Source organism: Cebus imitator, unplaced genomic scaffold, assembly GCF_001604975.1.
Source record: "Cebus imitator isolate Cc_AM_T3 unplaced genomic scaffold, Cebus_imitator-1.0 Scaffold235, whole genome shotgun sequence".
In the NCBI taxonomy this organism is placed as follows: Eukaryota; Metazoa; Chordata; class Mammalia; order Primates; family Cebidae; genus Cebus; species Cebus imitator.
Genome location: NW_016107550.1, coordinates 2,075,958 through 2,096,156, shown reverse-complemented (window position 1 = coordinate 2,096,156; position 20,199 = coordinate 2,075,958). Strand labels below are relative to the sequence as shown.

Below are 20,199 nucleotides of genomic sequence, written 5' to 3'. Positions count from 1 at the left end.
AATTGAGTCCAGGAGGAGGCTCTGGCCCTTATGTTACACATTCTGGGCATTAAAAATAAAAATAATTATACAGTTGAAAAAAATAATGTTCAAATGCAGGCAAAACGAATCCGTGAATCGTGATTATCCTTATTGGAGATGGGGGAAAGGATGAATGGATGGGAACCCAATGAGGCCTTCTGGGATTCTGATATGTTTGGTTTTTGAATCCAAGTGCTGGTTTTATAGGAGCATTCAATTCGTTAAAAATTGCTGGTAGTTCAGGTCCTCATCAACCACCTCCTAAGCAGCCTCCTAGCCTCCAGCTCCTTCGTGCTCTGACAAATCCTTCACTCTGTTTAAATGGTCTTCCTGGAACCTAATCTGGTCAGGTCCTGTTGCTTCCTGTTACAAATCCTTCTATGGCTCCCCATTGCTTAGGTCTTCAAACTCCGACGGATGTAAGAAACACCTGGAGAACTGTCCTATTAGTTATTGACTGCTGTGTAACAAATTACTCCAAAACTAGTGGCTTAAAACATACATCCTTATTATCTCATAGTTTCTGTAGGACAGGAGCCTCAGCTTCATGGTTAATTGCAAGGCTCCAATCAAACTGTTGGCCCAGGGGCTATGTTCTCGTCTGAAGGCTTGATTGGAGAAGGATCCACTTTCAAACTCACAAAGTGGTGATTGGCAACACTGAGTTTCTCACAGGCTGTTCAACTTAGGAATTCTGTTTACCACTGGCTGTGGGTATGAGGGCACCCTTGGTTCATGAAAGTATGCAAACTGAGAAGGCAGTAGAGTCAGCTAATGACACAGAAGTCACAATCTTGTAACCCAGTCATGCAAGTGACATTCCATCACCTTTATTGTATTCTGTTGATTGCAATCAAGTTACTGGGTTCAGCTTGTATTCAAGGGGAGTGAATTACACAAGCACATGAATGTTCAGAGGTGGAGATCCCTGTGGGCAGGTGAGTTGAATTGTGTCCTCCAAAAACATATGCTGAAGTCCTAACTCCCTGTACCTGTGAACTGACCTTATTTGGACCTTATTCTACCAGAAGCTAGGAGAGAGGTATCCTTCCCTAGAACAAATTCTTCTTTGGAAACTCGGAGAGAGCATGGCCTTGCTGACTCCTTGATTTTGGACAAATTTATGAAACAATAAATTTCCATGTTTTAAGCTCTCCAGGTTGTGGTACTTAGTTAAGGTGGCCCTAGGAAAGTAATACAGGGATCGTGCTAGAAATCAGCCTGCTACATCTAGCAAAATTGCAGATTCTTGAGCCCATGCTCTCACTGCTGCCACAATGTGATGTGATGGGCTTTGTGGAGAGACCTATTGATTTCGATGCAGGAATTCAAGGGCCCACAATCCCTGATGCAGGAATTCAAGGGAAGCACTCTCTTTGGCCCAGCTCTGTTCCCCTTATTACAGCTCTCTATGCACCCTCCCCACCACAAAATCTACTGCTATGCTTTGACATGTCCTCTGCCTCTTTGTCCTTCTCCCTTCCCTACCTGATAACACACTCATCAAGACCCTGGTTGATCACCTCCTCCAGGAAGCCTCCACTGATTACACTAAACCACCGGACCGAATTAGTTCTTTCCTTCTCTGTGATCCCAAATAACTTTGTGCCTAAATGTGCTAGAGGCACTTTGCCTCTCAAATTGTATTGCCATTATTTGCTCCCTTTTCAGTTTTAATTTCTAGGCTGTGAGCACCCCAAGAACAGAAGCTGTGACTTGCTTAGCCTTGTACCCCCAGAGCCTGGCACAATGTCTGCCCAGGAATGTTGCTAACTAAGTGAACAAATGAGATGAGTCTTCAGGGCTGCTCATGCATTGTTGGGAGGAATCTTCAGCCACTCCTTACCTGGCTGTCTTTAGGAGTCATCTTGGCTTCTATGACATGACCTTTGATTGTTCTGATTCTGCCACGTTCATGTGGCAGAAGTGATGGCTCAGGGAGAATGGGTCATTCCTCAGTCATTGAGGCAAGAAGCACAAAATCAAAGATCATCAAAGCTAGAAGAGAGACATCCCGGATAACAGCCCAATGTGGGCCATGGGGACAGGCTTTGCTACCGAGGGGCTCAGCTCTGATGTGGCTTGCATGATTTCACTGAGGGCTGCATGGGCTAGGCTTCCCTGCTACGCTGTGGGGAGAGAGTTTCTCACACACAGGAGGCTGAGCCAATGATCCTTGCATCCCTCACCCCCTGCCCAGCCACCAGCAGAAAGAGGAACTATGGAGGGAAGGTTGGGGGAGTCCCAGCTAGGTCACTGGACCAGCTCCATGGGGCTCTCAAGACAAGAGGCATAAGAAAACTTGTGCTTATGCATGGTGGCTGGGAGGTGGATATTTTCATAACAGCTTTGCTGAGATTGCACTCATGCATTATACAATCTACTCACTGAAAGTTTTAGTACAGTCATGGAGTTGGGCAACCATCATTACAACCAATTTTAAAACATTTTCATCACCCCCCAAAAGAAACCCTATACCCATTTGCAGTCACTCCTCATTCCCTTCAGCCCCCTAGCATCTGCTAATAACTTATCTCTTTTCTGTCTCTATGAAGTCGCCTACTCTGGACATTTCATTTAAGTGGAGTCACACAATATGTGGTCTTTTACAACTGGTGTCTTTCACTTAGCATCTTGTTTTCAAAGGCTCATCCATATCATAGCATGTATCAGTGCTGCATTTCTTTATGTTGATGCATAATTTTTCATTGTATGTATAGGCCACGTTTTTCTTCTCCATTCATGGGATGTGGAATTTCTTTAGATCTCCACCTAAAGAATTCCATTGGAACTTGATGAATCTAAAGCTGACTTAAATATAAGTCAGATGTGCAACACTTCTGCAGACTCAGAAAGAGTAGACACTGGACATGGTTATTTAGATGAACTTCTTGAACCAGAAAAACTCATCCTTAATTCTAAAAATCAAATCAGGGGTCTCTTAGGGTGGGGTTTGGGGGAATTGATTGCAAAGGGCCAGCAGAGAACTTTCAGGGCAGGGAAGTACAGTTGAGAATTATGCAGGGGTATACATTTGTCAAAGTTTATGAAGTTGTATCCTCAAAATTGTGGATTTTATTGCATAGTAAATTATACTTCTTCTTCTCTACTGAAAACTCTGAGGATAGACAGCAACCTTCAAAGAATTGTACTTGAAAGATTCTTGGTTCGGGGAGAAACACGTTTTAAAAATTTTTTTGTAGAGACAGGGTCTCACAGTGTTGTTCAGGTTGGTCTCAAACTCCCAGCTTCAAGCAAGGCCCTCCCACTTCAGCTCCCTGGAGTGCTGGGATTACAGATGTGAGCCCCTGTGCCTTACGGTGAGAAGAAATTTCAAAGGAGACAACAGAACCAGGAAGAGAAAGGGGGATGTAGAAGAGCTGGCTCACTTCTGGATAGTAGAGTAAGGCCTCCTTGAAGCAAGGAAGCAACTCTTGGGGCATCTCTCCATTGCAGATCTGTGTTAGCTTTCTCAAGGCAACCACGCAAGAACAGACTTAGGCCTGTGGGTTCATCCTGAAGAATGAATGAATAAGGAATAACAGCACCATAGCTAGTAGTACTTACCATACATCAGCCTTGTGCTTGTAATAAACCTATGAGGGTAAATATTTCGGTACTCTCTCCAGCTCTTCCTTGTCATACTCAGGACCTCAGTTTCCTCATCTGTCAATCAGAAATAATAATAGTACCTACCTCACCAAGTTATAGTGCCTGGCTTATAATGAGAACTCAATGACCGTGAGCTGATATTATGTCTATATAACTGTTACCCTCACTGTGAGGAAAGGGTTAGACATTCAGCCACTGGAAGGACATTGTATGTAATTCAGGAAACATATGATCAAGCACAGCTTGGCTATGACCTGTCTCCTAGGGCTGTGTATCTTCTCGGAGTCAGTCATTAGCCAGAGGGAGACTTCATTGGCAGTATTCCTGGTGGCATCAAGAAAGATGGGAGAGAACTTTCCAGGAAAGTTCCAGTAAAGAGCTTGTGTAGTATGTCTAGGTAGCACAGTTTCCCCAGGATCACAATTCCAGGCTTTTGTGCATTCTGCCTTCAAAGCAAGGACCTGCAGGTCAGAAGAGGTGGGTGGGAAAATGAGGCCATCAGAACAAGGGCAAACTCTGTTAATTGTGAGGGCCTCCAGCCTGGGAGCTTTGCAGCTTTGGATAGAAGCCTGAGCAGTCACTGCCCCCACCACGGATAAGGAGGTGGGCTGTGCCAGGAAGCTGCTCCAAGGAGGACTGCAGTTTGGCTATGGAGGGAAGGAAGCAGCCTTCTTTTAGGTGAAGTACTAGAAAGCATGGAAATGCTCCCCTCCTTTGGGAAGCGCCTTACTTACTGACGTGTGTGTGCACAAATGTGTATGTGCTTTGTGTGTGTGTGTGTGGCGGGCTTGGGGCAAGGGATGACGCCATGCCAAGCACTCCTGTATCAGGCTTCATGCTTTTGTGTAAAAGTTGGGTGTTAACCACTGGCATTCTCCAGGCTCCCTCTGCCCTCTTGGCTCCTTGTCCCAAGGGTGGGTGGTGTAGATACCCAGCTCTCACGGCCCATCTGTCTGGGATTAGACTGGGAAAGGTCCCCCAAAGGTCCCATTCCTTGAGCTCCCTTAGGTTTTGTAAAATGCAGCAGCATCAAAAGAATCTAAGATTTTTCATTAAACTTTTTAAAAACAGTTTTTGGGTATGACCAGGCTATCTGAAGGTCCCTAATCAAGTGGGCCAATTCTCTGTAAGGGAACTGTGAATTCATCCATCCATCCATCCATCCATCCATCCATCCATCCATCCATCCGTCTGACTCAGGCATTCAGGCATTAACACAAGCGGGTCCTGAGCACCCGCTGGTTGGCCGACGGCGCTGAGTCCTGCGAAGACGAATGAGGCAGGCCCATCCCCTCCCCGCGTCCTTCCTGGAGGACACCTAGCCTGAGGTTAGTTGGGATCGGTACCTAAAGGATAGAACGAAACGGGGACCACAGAATAATGGGCCCTAAAACAGAGGCAGGAAAAGCGGGACGGAGGATGACAGGCAGGTGAGACCACCTCCTGTCGTGGCCAGGTAAAGATCAGCAGAGATCTGAAGGCGATTTCACCCACTGCTTCTCCGGGGATCCAGAGAAAAGCTGCTTTTGTTCTCTAACTGCGACCGCGAAGGGCGAGACCTCAGCGGCTTTTAAAGGACCTGCGCCGGGACGGTGGTTTCTCCAGCGGAGCCCTCAGGCGTGGTTCACAGGCTGTCCCATAGAGGGCGCTGTCTGCCTGACTTTTAATGGAGTCTTAAGCGCAGGAACGCAGGCAACACCCCTCGCCAGAGGGCGAGTGAAGGGCTGAGCCGGTGCCCAGACCCGACTCCCACCAGCTTTCTCGAAGGGGAAGGGAAAGATCTACTCAGTGTATGCTGCTGTTCAAGCCAAGCAATCCCTAAAACTCAGAGGATGAGCTGAGAGTGCGGACACTGGAAAAGCTCCTCTCCCTGGCCAAGCATACAAGCACACAACACCGCCCCTGCGCTCCCCTGGGAGGGGAGTTAACGGGTGAACTTGGGGCGACAACTGGAAAGCCAGGATCGGGTAGCCGCACAGCAGGGACGGGGCCGGCTGTCCAGGACTCTTCTCTTGCCAGACTGGGACTGTCCCCTCCCCATTTGGGTCTAGCCCTGGAGTTCTGATCAGCCACGAGTCCTCCTCCCCAGACAGAACCCTCAGCATTTTCGGCGACCTCTGCCAGGGCCGTTCTATTTCAGGGGAGCTGACAAGCTTTTCCAGTTTAAAGGCGACTTTCATGCGTCGGAACTCTACCCAAGTTTGCGTGCGTCTGCCCTGGATAGCGGAGCTCCCACAACACACGTGCACACACGCAGGAGTCTCTCCATGCGTACTCGGCCACCTGTGTGCAGGTGGTGCCCACCCAACCCTCATAGACCTACGTGCATCGAACTATTTCTGCGGTTAGGGAGAAAATGACCTCTGGGTATCCAGTAGCGGTTGGGTGACCTAGGCCCAGTTTCTTCTTCTCTGGGCGCGGTTTCCACCTTTAAAATCCAAGCGTGAGACTCGCCCTGCTGGGGTCTCAGGGCAGTGATCCGTTATAACCCAGAGTTTTGGATGGTGTAGTGTTTTGCATTCCGATAAAGCCCTGTGTAAACTCAAGAGAGTATTAATAGTCATTGTTTATGGAAGGGCCATTTACGTTTCCAGATTTCCAAAGCAAAAATGGGGTTCGCTGCTATAGATGAATGCGGAAACAAACATTACAGACGTCCGTCGAGATTTGGTAGGGAGGGTTTCACGCCCCAGGACCGAAAAACAAAATCTGCGTCTCAAGTGGGGACCCCACACGGTCGCGTCTGCCAAGGCAGGGCGGCCTTGAATTAGGTGGGGCTCAATCTAACAAAAAAGAAAGCGGTGTGGAGGTGAAGGGATCCCCAAAAGCCCTCATGTGCGGCAGTTTCACCCAGTTGGAAGAGGGTGAGGCCACTTTGTCACCTTTCTCTGATCAGAAAGCTGTCTCTCAGGAGGGGACCCCACAAACAATTCTGATTTAGTTGATGCTTACATCTAGAGTCTTAAATGTCTGCCTCATGGGCTTCTCGTGCGAACCGGGGAGCTGTTTCTAAAACCAATGGAGTGGAGTGACCTCTCCCTAAGCCGTTTACAAAGGTCCAGTGTGGTTCTATAAGGGGCTCGGCTGCCGTCGAGACGCGCAGCGGGTGCGGCTGCCTGCCGCGGCCGAGGAAGTTACGCCGCTGAGCCTTCGGTTCACCTTGCCCCTATTAAAGCGTTAGTTAGGCAGCTCCAAACGCCGGCCGGCCGGAGAGACTTCCTGGGAGAAGGTGCTGTCTTCGGGGTCACAGACTCGGAGCTGATCTGCGGGCCTTGGGCACCGGCGGCCAGAGCAGAGGAATGTCCTTCCTAGTGCAGCCGTCGGTGCCGAGAAGCTGTTGCCTCAGCAGCCCCACCGAGTGAAGCCCGGGTTTTGGCCGGATCAGCGCGCATACGCACAGACGCACACCCACTCCTGCTCCCGGGGAAGCCTCGCTCTTCAGTTTTCCAGGGCCAAAGGCCAAGGCCACGCGTATTTCTGAGCTCGAACACGCAGTGTGAGGACTTACACCCCGATTCCCTTACTATCGGCTGGACGATGGGTGGGGAACCCAAATCCCCGTCTTCTTGGCCGCGCCCTTCCTAGCAGGCTTAAGGAAAAATGCTGAGGTCGCCGGACCCCAAAGGGTAGGAAAGTGATGAGTTCGCTGCGGGCCGAGGTCGCGTCCTGCCTCTTGGGCCCGCGCTGCGTGGCTCTCCAGCCGCTTGGGGGCGGCGGGCCCCTGTCCAGTCCCAGGAGGCGGAGGAGCTGCAGCTGCTAACGTAGATAACCCCGAGGTGACCCGGGAGGGCCTGGCCCGCCCCTTCCCCCTCCCGCAGGCCTGGCGGCGGGAAGCGGGTCCCTGCGCCGCAGGGGGGAGAGGCAGGCGCGGGCTCTCGGCTCGCGGCTGTCAGTGCGCTTCGGCCAGGGGCGCCGCCTGCTCCGTGTTCCTCGCTAGCCTCCTGCTCTGGCAGGAGCGCTCCGAGTGCCTCTTTAGCGAGAGCCAATATCCTTTTGTGCTAATAGGCTTGTCCTCATTTGCTGCCTAATTGGACTATATAAAGCCAATAACAGGCGGGCTCTTATAGCCCGAAGCCAAAGCGCCAAAATCCGAGGGAAGACGAGGAGGGGGCGGTGGCGGAGGCGGCTGCGGGGCCGGGGCTCGGCTGAGCCTTCGCCTGCCTAATCCCATTTGCCATTGTACGCGCCCAATCGCCGTATACTCCCCGCATTTAACTTGGATGACATTTTGATTTCATCATTAGCATCCGGCGCCGGATTGACGCAGCCTGGAGCCGGGGACTGCTCTTGCTGCCTCCTCCGCGGGAGCCGCAGCCGCAGCCGAGCCGCCTGGATCCCTCTGTGCCGCGGCTGGGCCGCTCCCCGCCCCTCTGCACCCCTCCCCCATGCGAGCCCTCCCCTACTGGGTCCTCACCCCGCCCTCCCGCCGCTGGATTTGCGCCCGGGGCGGCCCACGACTTTGCGCCCGGTAGTTGAGTTTCGTTTATGGTCTGATTTCCGGCCTCTCGCCTGCTCGTCCCGCCGCCCGCCTGTCCCACTCCCTCCCTCCCGGGGACCCGGAGGAGAGGGGACCATGCCGGAACCCGGACCGGACGCTCCAGGCACCGCCAGCGCACAGCCCCCTCCGCCGCCGCCCCCACCACCCGCTCCCAAGGAGTCCCCGTTCTCCATCAAGAACCTGCTCAACGGAGACCACCACCGGCCTCCCCCTAAGCCGCAGCCGCCCCCACGGACGCTCTTTGCACCGGCCTCGGCTGCCGCTGCCGCTGCTGCTGCAGCCGCCGCAGCGGCCAAGGGGGCCCTGGAGGGAGCCGCGGGCTTCGCGCTCTCGCAGGTGGGCGACCTGGCTTTCCCCCGCTTTGAGATCCCGGCGCAGAGGTTTGCCCTGCCCGCGCACTACCTGGAGCGCTCCCCAGCCTGGTGGTACCCCTACACCCTGACCCCCGCCGGCGGTCACCTCCCGCGACCTGAAGGTACTGACCTCTCTTTGAACTTTCGTTGTCCCCCTGCGCGCCCGTCCCGTCCCCGCCCGGCGCTGCTTCCCTCCGCAGCTCTGGGATCCCAGCACCCGCAAACCCTCTGTTTGGTCAGTTTCTTTCGGCCCTCTGGCCGCCCGCGAATCCAATCCCACTTGGTGAGAAAAGAAGTGGAATTGGAGCTTGGGGCACCGCGCTTCCTGGGAAAAGTGGCCTCAGGCGTGAATAGGGAGGCTTCGGACGGCCGGGGCAGGGGACAGGGCCTGGAAGGAGGGGGTGATTCCAATGCGCCTAAGCTGAAAGCAAACCCTTCCGTGGGCCCCTGGCAGGGAAGCTGAGGGAATGGAAGGAGGTGGCCGCGCTGCCATCTCTGCACGCCTGTCCTCGGGAGGCGGGGGATCCCAAGACCTGGCGTCCCTTCTCTGGCCCAGCCAGGAAGGAGGTGGCCCGCGGGAATGGTGAAGCCTCGCAGCCCGGGACCTGGAGGCCGGCGCGGGTTTGAGCTTGCGGTCCACAGGCTCCGGGCCTCGCTCAAGGCTGTGTCGGTGTGCATGTATGTGAGTCCGTCTGTCTGTCTCCCCAGCCTCGGAGAAGGCCCTCCTGCGAGACTCCTCCCCTGCCTCGGGCACAGACCGCGACTCTCCGGAGCCACTGCTCAAGGCCGACCCCGACCCCAAGGAGCTGGACTCCAAGAGCCCGGACGAGATCATTCTGGAGGAGAGCGACTCCGAGGAAAGCAAGAAGGAAGGCGAAGCGGCGCCAGGCGCGGCCGGGGCGGGCGCAGGGGCGGCGGCGGCGGTGGCGACTCCGGGCGCAGAGGACTGGAAGAAGGGCACCGAGAGTCCGGAGAAGAAGCCGGCGTGCCGCAAGAAGAAGACGCGCACCGTCTTCTCCCGCAGTCAGGTCTTCCAGCTGGAGTCCACCTTCGACATGAAGCGCTACCTGAGCAGCTCGGAGCGCGCCGGCCTGGCCGCGTCGCTGCACCTCACTGAGACGCAGGTCAAGATCTGGTTCCAGAACCGCCGCAACAAGTGGAAGCGGCAGCTGGCGGCGGAGCTGGAGGCAGCAAACCTGAGCCACGCCGCGGCGCAGCGCATCGTGCGGGTGCCCATCCTCTACCACGAGAACTCGGCGGCCGAGGGAGCTGCGGCTGCAGCCGCTGGGGCCCCGGTGCCTGTCAGCCAGCCGCTGCTCACCTTCCCGCACCCCGTCTACTACTCGCACCCGGTGGTCTCTTCCGTGCCGCTGCTACGGCCGGTCTGAAGCCCCAGAGGGGTGGGGGAGGGAGCGCCCGGCCTCCTCTTCCGGACCCCGGAGGAGAATGGGCCGGGCCGAGGGCGCCTAGATGTCCAGCGGTCTTCAGGAGCCCAGGCTTCGGCGCGCAGCCTCGGCCTCCCCTCCCCCAGTCGGTAGCGTTTTGTAAGTATTTGCAATGCATTTTCGTGCAATTCATCCCTAATGGATTGGAGGCGCTTCCCCTCTTACTTTTGGTTTTGGCTTATGGTAAGAGAAAGCAGGAGCGAGACAAAATTTCTGGGGCAAATATTTAGACCGAAACTTTTTGTAAAATGTGCAGCCCTCCCCTTCAAATTTCCATTGCGCTGTGGCTTTTTGTTTTTATTTTTATAGAAGGTAAATAAGTGCAAAACCGGAATCCCTCTAGTTTATTATTAATTATTATTTTCCTAGGCGGAGTCTGGCTCTGTCGCCCAGGCTGGAGTGCAGTGGCGCGATCTCGGCTCACTACAACCTCCGCCTTCCGGGTTCAAGCAATTCTGCCTCAGCCTCCCGAGTAGCTGGGATTACAGGCACGCGCCACCACCCCCAGCTAATTTTTGTATTTTTAGCAGAGATGGGCTTTCACCAAGTTGGCCAGGATGGTCTCCAGCTTCTGACCTCCTGATCCGCCAGCCTCGGCCCCCCAAAGTGCTGGGATTACAGGCGTGAGCCACCGCGCCCGGCCTAGCCTATTCATTTTCTATAGAACTGGTTTCAGAATCCAGAGAGAGAGAGAGAGAGAGAGAGAGAGAGAGAGAGAGAGAAAATTCATATGGTAGTAAGTTTATTTCTGGATTTCTGGGTGTGTTTCTTCCTCCCCACCCCCAAGTCAGTTATCCACCTTAATTTTCAGAATCTGAGCAGCCTCTCACAAGAATTCCGACTCGGGCCGCTTTTCTCTTCTGGAGAGGTCTGTCTCAATGAGCCTCTTCCTCGGTCTTACTTTGTGATGGAAGAATTCTCTTAAGTGTTTAAAGGGAAAAGACAGCCAAAAATCAGAACTCTATTGAAACAGCCCTACATCTGGCCTGGTCTGAGTGATCTTATTTATTAGTAGCATTTATTTTGGAAATTTCATTTGGTAAATTATTAATATTACTATTATTACTTTGTTCCCTGTTTTGAGAGAGTAATTTCAGTATTTTTAATGTGGTATCTTTTATCCTCCCCTCTTACCTTTCATATTCTGTAGTAACTGTTGTACTTTGACCTGTGCAATATTGTACAAAATTTTCTGAGAAAGCTGTTTCCTCCTCCACCGAGGGAAACAGGACTTTTCACTGTATCATCATGGTCATTCATTTAGAAAGAAAAAATTAGGCAGGGGAAAGGGGGGAAGAAGGAAACAAGCTTAGGTAACGATGCTCAAAGGAGTAAGTTAGGCATACTGGAGCGCTTTAAGTGAAGGACAATCAATTTAGAAGAATTTTAACTTATTTGATAAATGTACAGATTTCTTGTAAAGTTCACCCTCTACGGGGCTCCTGGCTCTGTCATCCAATCTGTTTTCTTTCTGTCGGCTACACCTGTTGTTCTGCGATACTTTGTTTCCACTCATCTCCCTCACCTCTGCCTGGGTTGAGTCCCTTTTTAAGAAAAAGAGAAAAAAAAACCCACAAAATATTGTTACACTAATGTTGTCGTGACATTGAATTAATTAAAAAGACAAGAAAAGCTTTTCTTGTTGCCAGAGTGTGTAAGTTTGGACGATTTCCCCCAGAGCAAGTGTCTCCAAAACTCTTTTCTGTCTTGCTCGCTGACTGGCTCTGCTGCTCCCTAAGTGCGACCTGGACGCACATCCCTGTAATCCTGGAGGCGGCGGAGACAGAGGCGGCTTTGTTCGCGACCAGAGGCACTCTCTCCCCTGTACCTTCCGCAGCTTGAAATGCCCAGAGAGCACTGAAGAATGCTGGGCGGAAGGGGCGAGGACCTAGGCTTATCTAGTTTGCGAAATTGAGCAAAGCGACAGCCGCGCTAGGCGAAATACCTGACAGCTGGTATTTCCCAACACTGAGGTGCAGCCTCGCGTTCTGTTCTTAAACCTGGGTTTTTTCGGGAGCCAAGAGCTTCTGGGCAGGGCATCCCTGAGCACTGGTCAACTGGTTAACTTTGATGGGCTCTGGTTGGAGGGAAGAAGGGAGTGAGTTCAGAGTTCAGCTGCAGCCGAAGGCCGATTGCCAAGTCAGGCTAGGAAAGGCAGGACCACGAGAGGACAGCCCCGTGGACAGCCAGCTCTCAGGACTGCGGCCCCCACTTCCAGGAGAGGGGGACTTCCACAGGGCTTGCGGGAGCTGAGACTCCCGGGGTGGCTCAGGCATAGGCGCCGTCCTGATGTGCCAAGTGCCAGGGAACAGAGGTTACCCAGCTATGGCAGCTGCAGCAGAGAAGACCTTGTCTCTTCCGTGCCAGGCCTTTCTCTGTCCCCTAGCGCCCAACACCTCCAGGGCGGCATCTCTAGATCCCGGTCCCTGTCCTGGCGGACACCGGGAAACGTAGCGCTCACCGCATCCGCGCGCTGCTGGGAGCCAGGCCACGGCGCTCTTGGTGGGCAGCCTTCGGAGGAGGCACAGCGAGCCGGGGACCTCCTGGAAGGGTGGGTCCGCCAGACAGAAGCAGGTGATTGGGAGAACCCTCGTTGACCGGGTGTGGCCACCTACCTTTAAGCGGAGGGTCTGAGCTCCCTGCGGGGCAGCTGTGAAGCTGGGGAGCCGAAAGGGGGAGATGAGGAACCGGGAAGCTGAAGGGATTCCAGAGAGCAGCCATAGGGCGCGACCGCTGGGGAGCGCCTGCACGCTCCCTCTCCCCTCGCAGTGCGTTGCTAGGCTCCTCAAATTCAATCGACACAATTGATTCTACTGTGGCTGAAACGTCCAGTATAGTTTCCTGTTAATGGAAAACTGCCCTCCAAATAAACCGACATGCGTATTTATGGCAAAATTTTAGCCTGGACCCCAGTGAAGATAGATCTCTCTTTATTTCCCTCTGGTTTGGAATAAAAACGAGGGCATGTGTCATAAATGAAAAATAAACAGAAATTCGGGTCAAAATATGTTGTTCATTGTGTTACCTACAAACATGGTGATGCCTTTTACTGTTGGCAATATCAACCGCAGGACAGGCCAATAACAGCTCATTAAAAATAATGTTGCAATAGCAAACACGTTCTCAGATTTTACAGCCAGAACATGATGTTATCGAATGCCAAGAAAATACTTCTTTATTTGTGTATGGATTCTAGAAAACGGTTCTTGACTGACCAGGTCTTTACAAAGTCGGGAAATAACTGGTTCTCCACAAGCACAGTTTATCCTTTGTCCTGCTCCCTACAGCCTCCCTTTCTCTCCTGGTGGGGAGCCCCACCGCCCTGGACCCCAGAGCACTCCTCCCCCAAACAGTGAAGCTTGCCCTGGGGGAGAGAGGTGGTGCCGACTTGGCCTGGGGACTGAGGGCTGTGTGAGCCTAGAAGCTGGCCCCTGTGGGAAATGTCGATTCCCTCCTGTCAGGGGTCATGGCATTTATCCCAGGGCAAGAGAGGAGGTTGAGCTAAAGTATGGGGCTGTGGAGCACAGAAGCCACTCTACACAAAGCATCCTAAGCTCAACTCCAAGTTTTTCTGTAGCGTTCAAGCCAGGAGAAGCCAAGAAACCACTTAGTGGGGCTGCCACAGCACCAGAGCTGTGTGTCTTTTCCGCCCCACCCAGAATGCCCCCCTCCCTGCTGCCTCTGTAAAGAACTGCTTTCCCAAAAAAGGGGCCATTTTTTGGAAAAGTGAAGGTGCCCACACAAAATTCCTCCTGGACATTCCCTAGGGGAAGACAGGGCATCCCTTGTCCTCTCTCCTAGGACACTGAACTGGCACTCCCAATTTTGTCTTTTCACCCCTCCTTCAGACTGCGGAGCCCAGCCTTCTCTCTGACTACCCTAGCTTCAGATTCTTCCCCATCTGCATCCCAATTCATCTTCAAAGCAATGCAAATGACTTCAGCTTCCAGGCTAAATCATTTCTGCACCACCCAAAGAGACACACATGTAAACACACAGTATACACCCACATTTGATATCAACACTCACCACACACACACACACACACACACACACACACACAGAGTAGACCTCCTAACAGACACTATTTCCATGGATTCCTAGCAAACCCGATCACAAATGTGTTTAGCATCAATGCCATTGCTAAGGCACAGACATAGTCACACACACCTGGTTCGAAGTGACCCTTTTCTCCGATGGCCCCAGGCTAAGGCAAGCTGAGAAGAATCCTGGGAAAGGACTGGGGAGAGAGCAAGGTGGCGCTCCCACCTCTACTGCAGGAAGCCTGAATGGACATCCTCGGGACCAGGATACTTGGAAATCCCTCCTCACAAGCCACCTGGGATAAACTGGCCGAACTTGCCACCATCCCACCGCAGCCCCCCATGCTCTTGTAGGCTGAGATCCTACTCAGTGTCCGCCTCCTTACAGTGCCAGGCTCTGCGCTGGGAGCACCCCGGAGGCCTCTGGACCCTGGGAGACCACAGAGTCAGCACCCGAACTGTTTCTGTTGGCAACACAGATGTATTTCTTTTATTTGGTAGTAAATAGAGCGGGTGTGTGTACATCAAACAACAGCGAGACAGATATAAACTGCCCCCCCGCCACCGGGCGCTCATTCTGAGCCGCGACGCCCCCTCAACAGGCTCCCGGCACTGCAGAGCCAGAGGCCACGCGGTGAGAACCCCACTGAGTGCGCTCTCCTTGTGTGAGAGGCTGGAGGTAGAGTTGGGAGAAAGAGGAGCAGGCCAAAAGATCAGTGGGATCTGCTTTCCCTTCCGCGGCGGAACGCTGGGCCAGCTGGGGCCTGGGAGATGGGGACCAGGGTCGGAGGCTTGCGGCGGGCGGGGGGCGGGGTGTGCAGACGGCTTCCTTCCAGAGCTTCGACGAGGCCTCGCGTTTTCCGGCCGCCTGGGGAAGGGCCACGCGCTGCTGCTTTCATCCTTTGCGCCCGCGGGGCATCTGAACTCCCCTTGAGAGCCCCCGTGGGGCCCGAGCTTCTGCTGGGCGCGACCCTGCCCTTCACGATTCCATTTTGCCCCATTTCTTCGGGTCGTCCACTTCCCGCGGCTCAGCGACCCAGCCAGGGGGCGTCTTCCGCTTAGCGGTCCAAATGCAGACTCTGCAAAGTGGCTAAGAAGATCTGTCTACCCGAGTGCGGTTCAGGGTGTAAGAACCAAGAGCCTCACAGAAACCCCGCTTGGGGTCCAAAGCGCAGCCTGCAGCACCCGGGGGACAACATCCTCCCCTGCACGTATACCTGGCCCCGTAGGAGCCATCTGCAAGGCTTCCACTCTGGCTTCTCGCCCTCTCGCTACCCTCACCTCTAACCCCAGCTTTGAGGGTGTGAGTGACCCCTTGCCTCTGGGCCTAAGCCACTGGACGTGTGCAAGCCGGTGTGCAAGGTGGATGATGTTGACCTTTTGACCTGAAAACAGTTGGGGGTTGGGGGCGGGGAAGGATGGCAGAAGAGAGCAAAGAGCCACAAAGTCACCTAGGCGGGGTTCCAGCCCTGCTGGTGCCTCGGATCCGGATCTGGGGTTGAGATTTGGGCTGCACTTGTCCCGGAGTGTCTCTTCTTCGGAATACCCTGAAGGTGCCCGAGGTTGGGAGCCGAGGCTGACGCAGGTAATCGGCTCCTGGATGGAAACAACCCTCGTCCTCACTGGCGCTCCTGTAAGCGCCTGGGATTCCTTCTCACCCTTCCGTCTCCAGGGCTCCTAAGAATATCACTCGAGCGACGGGGCAGTTCCGGAGACCCGAGGGAAGGGCTAACTGGAGGCTGCAGCGCGCCTCTCCAAGAGTCCCCCGGATGTTCGCACGAGTGGTACTCGCCCAGATCTCTTCCTTGGCTGCTGCTCCAGGCGATGCATCTCCGGGGAAAACTTGCCAAAGTCTGAGTCGCCTGGGTTCCAAAAGGATCCCTTTGGGTTTAGGCCTGGGAGAGCTACAGAGCCAGCGAAGAGCGCGTTGCACCCATCACTGAGGCAGGAGCGGTGAGGTGGAGTCACCTGGCGTGCCTCACCCAAGCGCTAATGTCTTAAAGAAATATAAATAATCCCCTTCTTTCGTGAGTTCCTTCACCGCCTTCGCCCCCCTTGGTGATGGAGTGCACGCATCAGATTTTCATCAAAGTTCTATTAAGTGAAACATAGGTTGCAGGGCACCCTTTGATTGAAACAGTTTAAATTTTAATTGTGTTTTTAATTTGACATATAGTTGCAGAAAGGAATGACACTGCGTCGCCAAGGGGCGGTCGATTTTCTTAATTTCTCCCAGAGGAATTGATGAGTCTATCAGGCCACTAGATTGGAAACCCATTAAAGCTCTCTGGTTAGGCTGTTAATTGGAACTTGATGGATGTGGGAGGGGGGGTTGTCGGGACTCGGCTATGCTGATCCAATCTTCATGACTTTCTGTTTTCCAATAAATTACACAATTCATTTTCCAGGCACAGATTACATAAATTGTACACCTCTGGGGCTCTCTTTTTCAAATAGGGAGCCCTTTTCCCCAAAAGCCTATTGTGAGATGTCATTTGCACCAAAGAACGAACAGCAGAGGCCCTTGAATGAAAATCGAAACATAATCAACGTTTATACTTAGAAAATTTATTGAGATCATTTTCTCTGGTATTTCCTTATTTTAAAGTTTGGACGCACCATATATCATAATCCACTCGCGTGGGGGGGCAGACTGTGTTTAATATTTATCGAAGCTTGATTCCAAGATCAAACTTGTTTATGACTTCATCTGTCATTTCGGAGGGAGCCTTCTTCCACTATTACCCGGCTCAGCCAGCCTATTTCCCAACTGCCGCAGAGCAGAGAGGATCAATTTTTATTAGGCTCCTTGGCAAGTTTGCTCTGGGCTGCTTTAATATTGAGCAGTGGTATAATCTCGGGACCTAAACTTTAAGTGTTCTTTCAGTCTGGGAAAGTTTATCATTCCTTGGAACCTGGTCATGCCTAATTCCTAGGAGAGTGAGACAGGGGGTCGATCCCAAACAGGCAGAGGGGCCAGCCTCCACGGTGTGGGCATTAAACTGAGTAGGGAGGGGCGGAGCTGTCCCAAGACTAGGAGGGTGGGCGGGGCGTGGGATAGTACTGAGTTGAAGGATTGCCACTTGTTAGGGAAGAGACAGGAGGTGTCTGTGGGTGGTGGTTCCAGGAACTGAGGATTCCTGGGAGTGAGTTTTGCAGCTACACTGGCCCAGGAGAGGGCGTCTGGGCCTCCGATCTCCCGGTGAAGATCCTCGTATACCGGAACGGGGTGGCAGGGAAGGTCTTTTCTTGTCCCTCCAGTCCCTGAGGCTGTAGGTGCTAGAGGGGCGGGAGGTCCCTCGGGCGGTTAATCGAGGGGAGTCCAGGGGAGCTGCAGTCAGTCAGGCTGCAGAGCTGGGTCCCAGCCACAGCCTTCCTTGCCCCAGCCGGCTGCCCACTACTCTACTCTTCCCTGGTTAAGTGCAGTGTGTTTGTGACGTGCACACACTAGTAGGAGCTCAGTGAACGTTTGCTGAGTGAATATGTGAGCCTGAGTAGGCGTTTATGCCAGTGCCTGTATGCGAATTAATGAGTCCTGTGCCAGGTGAGGCGGCAGAGGAGGTACCTCAATGAAGATCAGACCCTCGGGAGGGATTAGAGGGACGGGGCAGGGGAAATACAAGGCAAGATGAATCCTTTTGACTTCCCAAACTATCCCTAGGGGGAGGAGAGGTGCAGACGCAAGACTTCATTATTTCCTTGTTTAGAGTCCACAAGCCAGGCTCCTTGGGTCGACCCCCCAGTCTCTCACTGTTTCAGGGCCTGGGAGCTGCTTTTCCGAGGCCCACCTCAGAGGTCCCCTGCCCTGACAGAGATCTCTCCTTGGGCTCTTGCCCCACTCACGCACCCGCCCCGCTAACCCGAGTTAGCGGGATCCTCCCCCGCAGCCATCCCCCTAGCTCAATGCCAGTTTCTGCTCCTCTTTCCCTCCTCCCAAGTGCGTTGTATTGGCAGCGGAACAACCTTGAGCACGAATCTTGCTTTCTCTGCCTGGGCTAGTCACTCTTTTCTTGAGCCTCAGTTTCCCCGCCTGATCTGTGTCACGTGTTTCCCATCAGGATTAAAGGGAATAATGACGGGGAGCTCCCAGCATGTTCCCTGCACGAAGTATTTACAGCTCAGGAAGGTACGACCAACTCCCCTTACCGGCCCCCAGCTTTCTTCCCAGTGGGGTGGCTGGCACTGCTTGCTCCCAGAGTAGGCCGGCCGACCAGTTTCCTTTGGGGCTGCCTTGATCCTGGCCCCAGAGGCGTCGCCCAGCTCAGGATGTCTGTGAGAAGCGGATGGTTAGTGGGAGTTGGTCGATTCTTTCCTTGAACCTCCCGTGTACCCCCCAACAGCGCGGGAGCACGCGGGACCCGCTGCGACGTCGCCGGGGAGCCTGCGCCACCGCGGCGCAGAGGAGAACGCACAAATTGTATTTCAGTGCCAGGTCCTTCCGGGTTAATGAGCTGACACCATGATTAAAGCTGACCATTTGTAATGTGTCTGGACCCTGCCGCCGAGCCCTGAAGAGGTTAATGCGGTGACGGAGGCCGGCACCTGCCCCTCGCTGGCCTCCCGGGCCGCGTCTCGCAACCCCTGTCCCCCGCCCCCTCGCCTGCCCCTGCCCCGGCTGCGCGGCCGACTCCTAATCAATTAGCCCATTAACGAGCCCTTCGAGGAGTTAAGTAGGGAGAGTTCTGCCACGGGCAGGGCCGCAGTCGGTAACTCACCGCGGTTAATGATATTATAAGCGCTTTACTTAATAACCAGTTCGCGGCGCGGGCGAGGAAGGAACTGCACCGTCATGGTGCGGCGTCTGGACATCTGTGGGGACTGATTCCAGAGTCTCTTCTCACCCTTGGCTGCACTTGGGGGGCACCTTAAAGACAGGGCTTCTAGGGTCCGGAGGCCACAGCTTGAGGGGGCGGGGTTGACTGAGCACTTCGGGCCTTGCCCCACTTCAGTTTCCAAGAAGCTTGCGCAGACGACTGCGGTCCCCAAACCGCTTTGCTTGGCTGGGCTAATTCTAGCTCAGGTAACAGCTGATCTAGGAATTAAAGTGGTGAAAGCCATGGCACAGAAGGGGGCCACGAGAACTTAGAGGGAATCACTATTTACTGAGCCCCACCGAGTGTCAGGCTCGGTGCTGTGACCTCACCACAGCCTCTGCGAGGGAGACACTGCTTCCTTCAATTTTAGGAATAAAGAAACAGAGGCTCAGAATTTTTAATTATCTTCCCCAAGATCACCCATCCGAGGTTTGAGTCGATTCTGCTCAGTTCTAAACCCGAGTCCTGTTACCACCTCCTTCTCTTCTTTCTGGGAGCAAAGCATCTATTTCAGTAGCAGTTCCGAGACTTTCAATATTTACAAAACAAAAACAAAACACAGATACACTTAAAACACGAGCGGGCCGTCGGCTACCTGGCCAGATTTATGGAACGTACTATGCGCTGCTAGTGCTTCGAGGCTTTCCATCCCTACCTGAGGCAATCGGAGAAGTTATTTTCAACTATGAGGGCAGAGAGTCTTTAATCCTTATCAGAGTTGCGCAAGTTCACGCAGTGTGTAAATAGTTGTGCTGGGATTTGAACCGAGATCTCCTGGCTAGAGGTCTTAGGACTTCCTCTGTCCCCCTAAAGGTCCGTAGGGCCTGTGACAGGGATGAGGTCTGCAGACGGGGAAGGGGGGACTGTCTGCTCCCAGGGATCTGGCCATCCTCGAGAGGAAGAGCGTCCTCCTAGAGACGCCTGTTCCTAACCCACCTCACCCCCACGCAGGGCGCCGGGGTCCTGGGAACGCCGGCTCTGCCCGCCCATGGGGCCTAGAAGGGGTGGAGTGCTGGGAAAGGATCGTGGAGCACCCCGTGCAAGCCCCTGGGAGGCGCGGAAACCCGTCGCCTGCGGAGGCGTCGAGCCACTCCAGCTCCGAGTCCTACATCACCCCTGCCTCTGGAGAGAGGGGTCCAAAGGGTTCAAGGGGCAGCAGCCTCCAGGAACCCGGGCTAGAATCTACGCTGCTTTCAGCCCTGGCTGCCCCTGGTTAGATGCCGCTGATGCCCGCCGGGCCCTCGGCGCGCTCTGGGGGCGCACGGGCGCTGTGTGCCTGTCCGGAGCATTTTGAAATTTTCCGGGGCCGCTCGGCGGCGCTGCGATTGGCCGCGTTCGGGTAACCTCTATGCAAATGAGGCCGCGCCGCCTCCGCGCCGCGGGAGACCCGGCGAGCTGGCTGGCGAGGAAGGG

General features: G+C 53.9%; 1 protein-coding gene across 1 annotated transcript; it reads left to right on the top strand.

Annotated features, from left to right (window-relative positions):
- Nucleotides 1–8,159: 8,159 nt before the first annotated feature.
- On the top strand, nt 8,160–10,261 carry HMX3 (H6 family homeobox 3). Its single transcript, XM_017497882.2, has 2 exons — nt 8,160–8,606; nt 9,193–10,261. Exons 1-2 carry the CDS (start codon nt 8,207–8,209, stop codon nt 9,870–9,872), a joined length of 1,080 nt encoding a protein of 359 aa, XP_017353371.1. The 5' UTR covers nt 8,160–8,206; the 3' UTR covers nt 9,873–10,261.
- The last annotated feature ends 9,938 nt before the right edge of the window (nt 10,262–20,199 follow it).

What these genes read in the sequence shown, in the direction of transcription:
- HMX3 (XM_017497882.2), top strand. Translation starts at nt 8,207, where the DNA reads ATGCCGGAACCCGGACCGGACGCTCCAGGCACCGCCAGCGCACAGCCC. An exon ending in TCACCTCCCGCGACCTGAAG is followed by an intron (nt 8,607 to 9,192) that starts GTACTGACCTCT and finishes CTGTCTCCCCAG; the next exon opens with CCTCGGAGAAGGCCCTCCTG.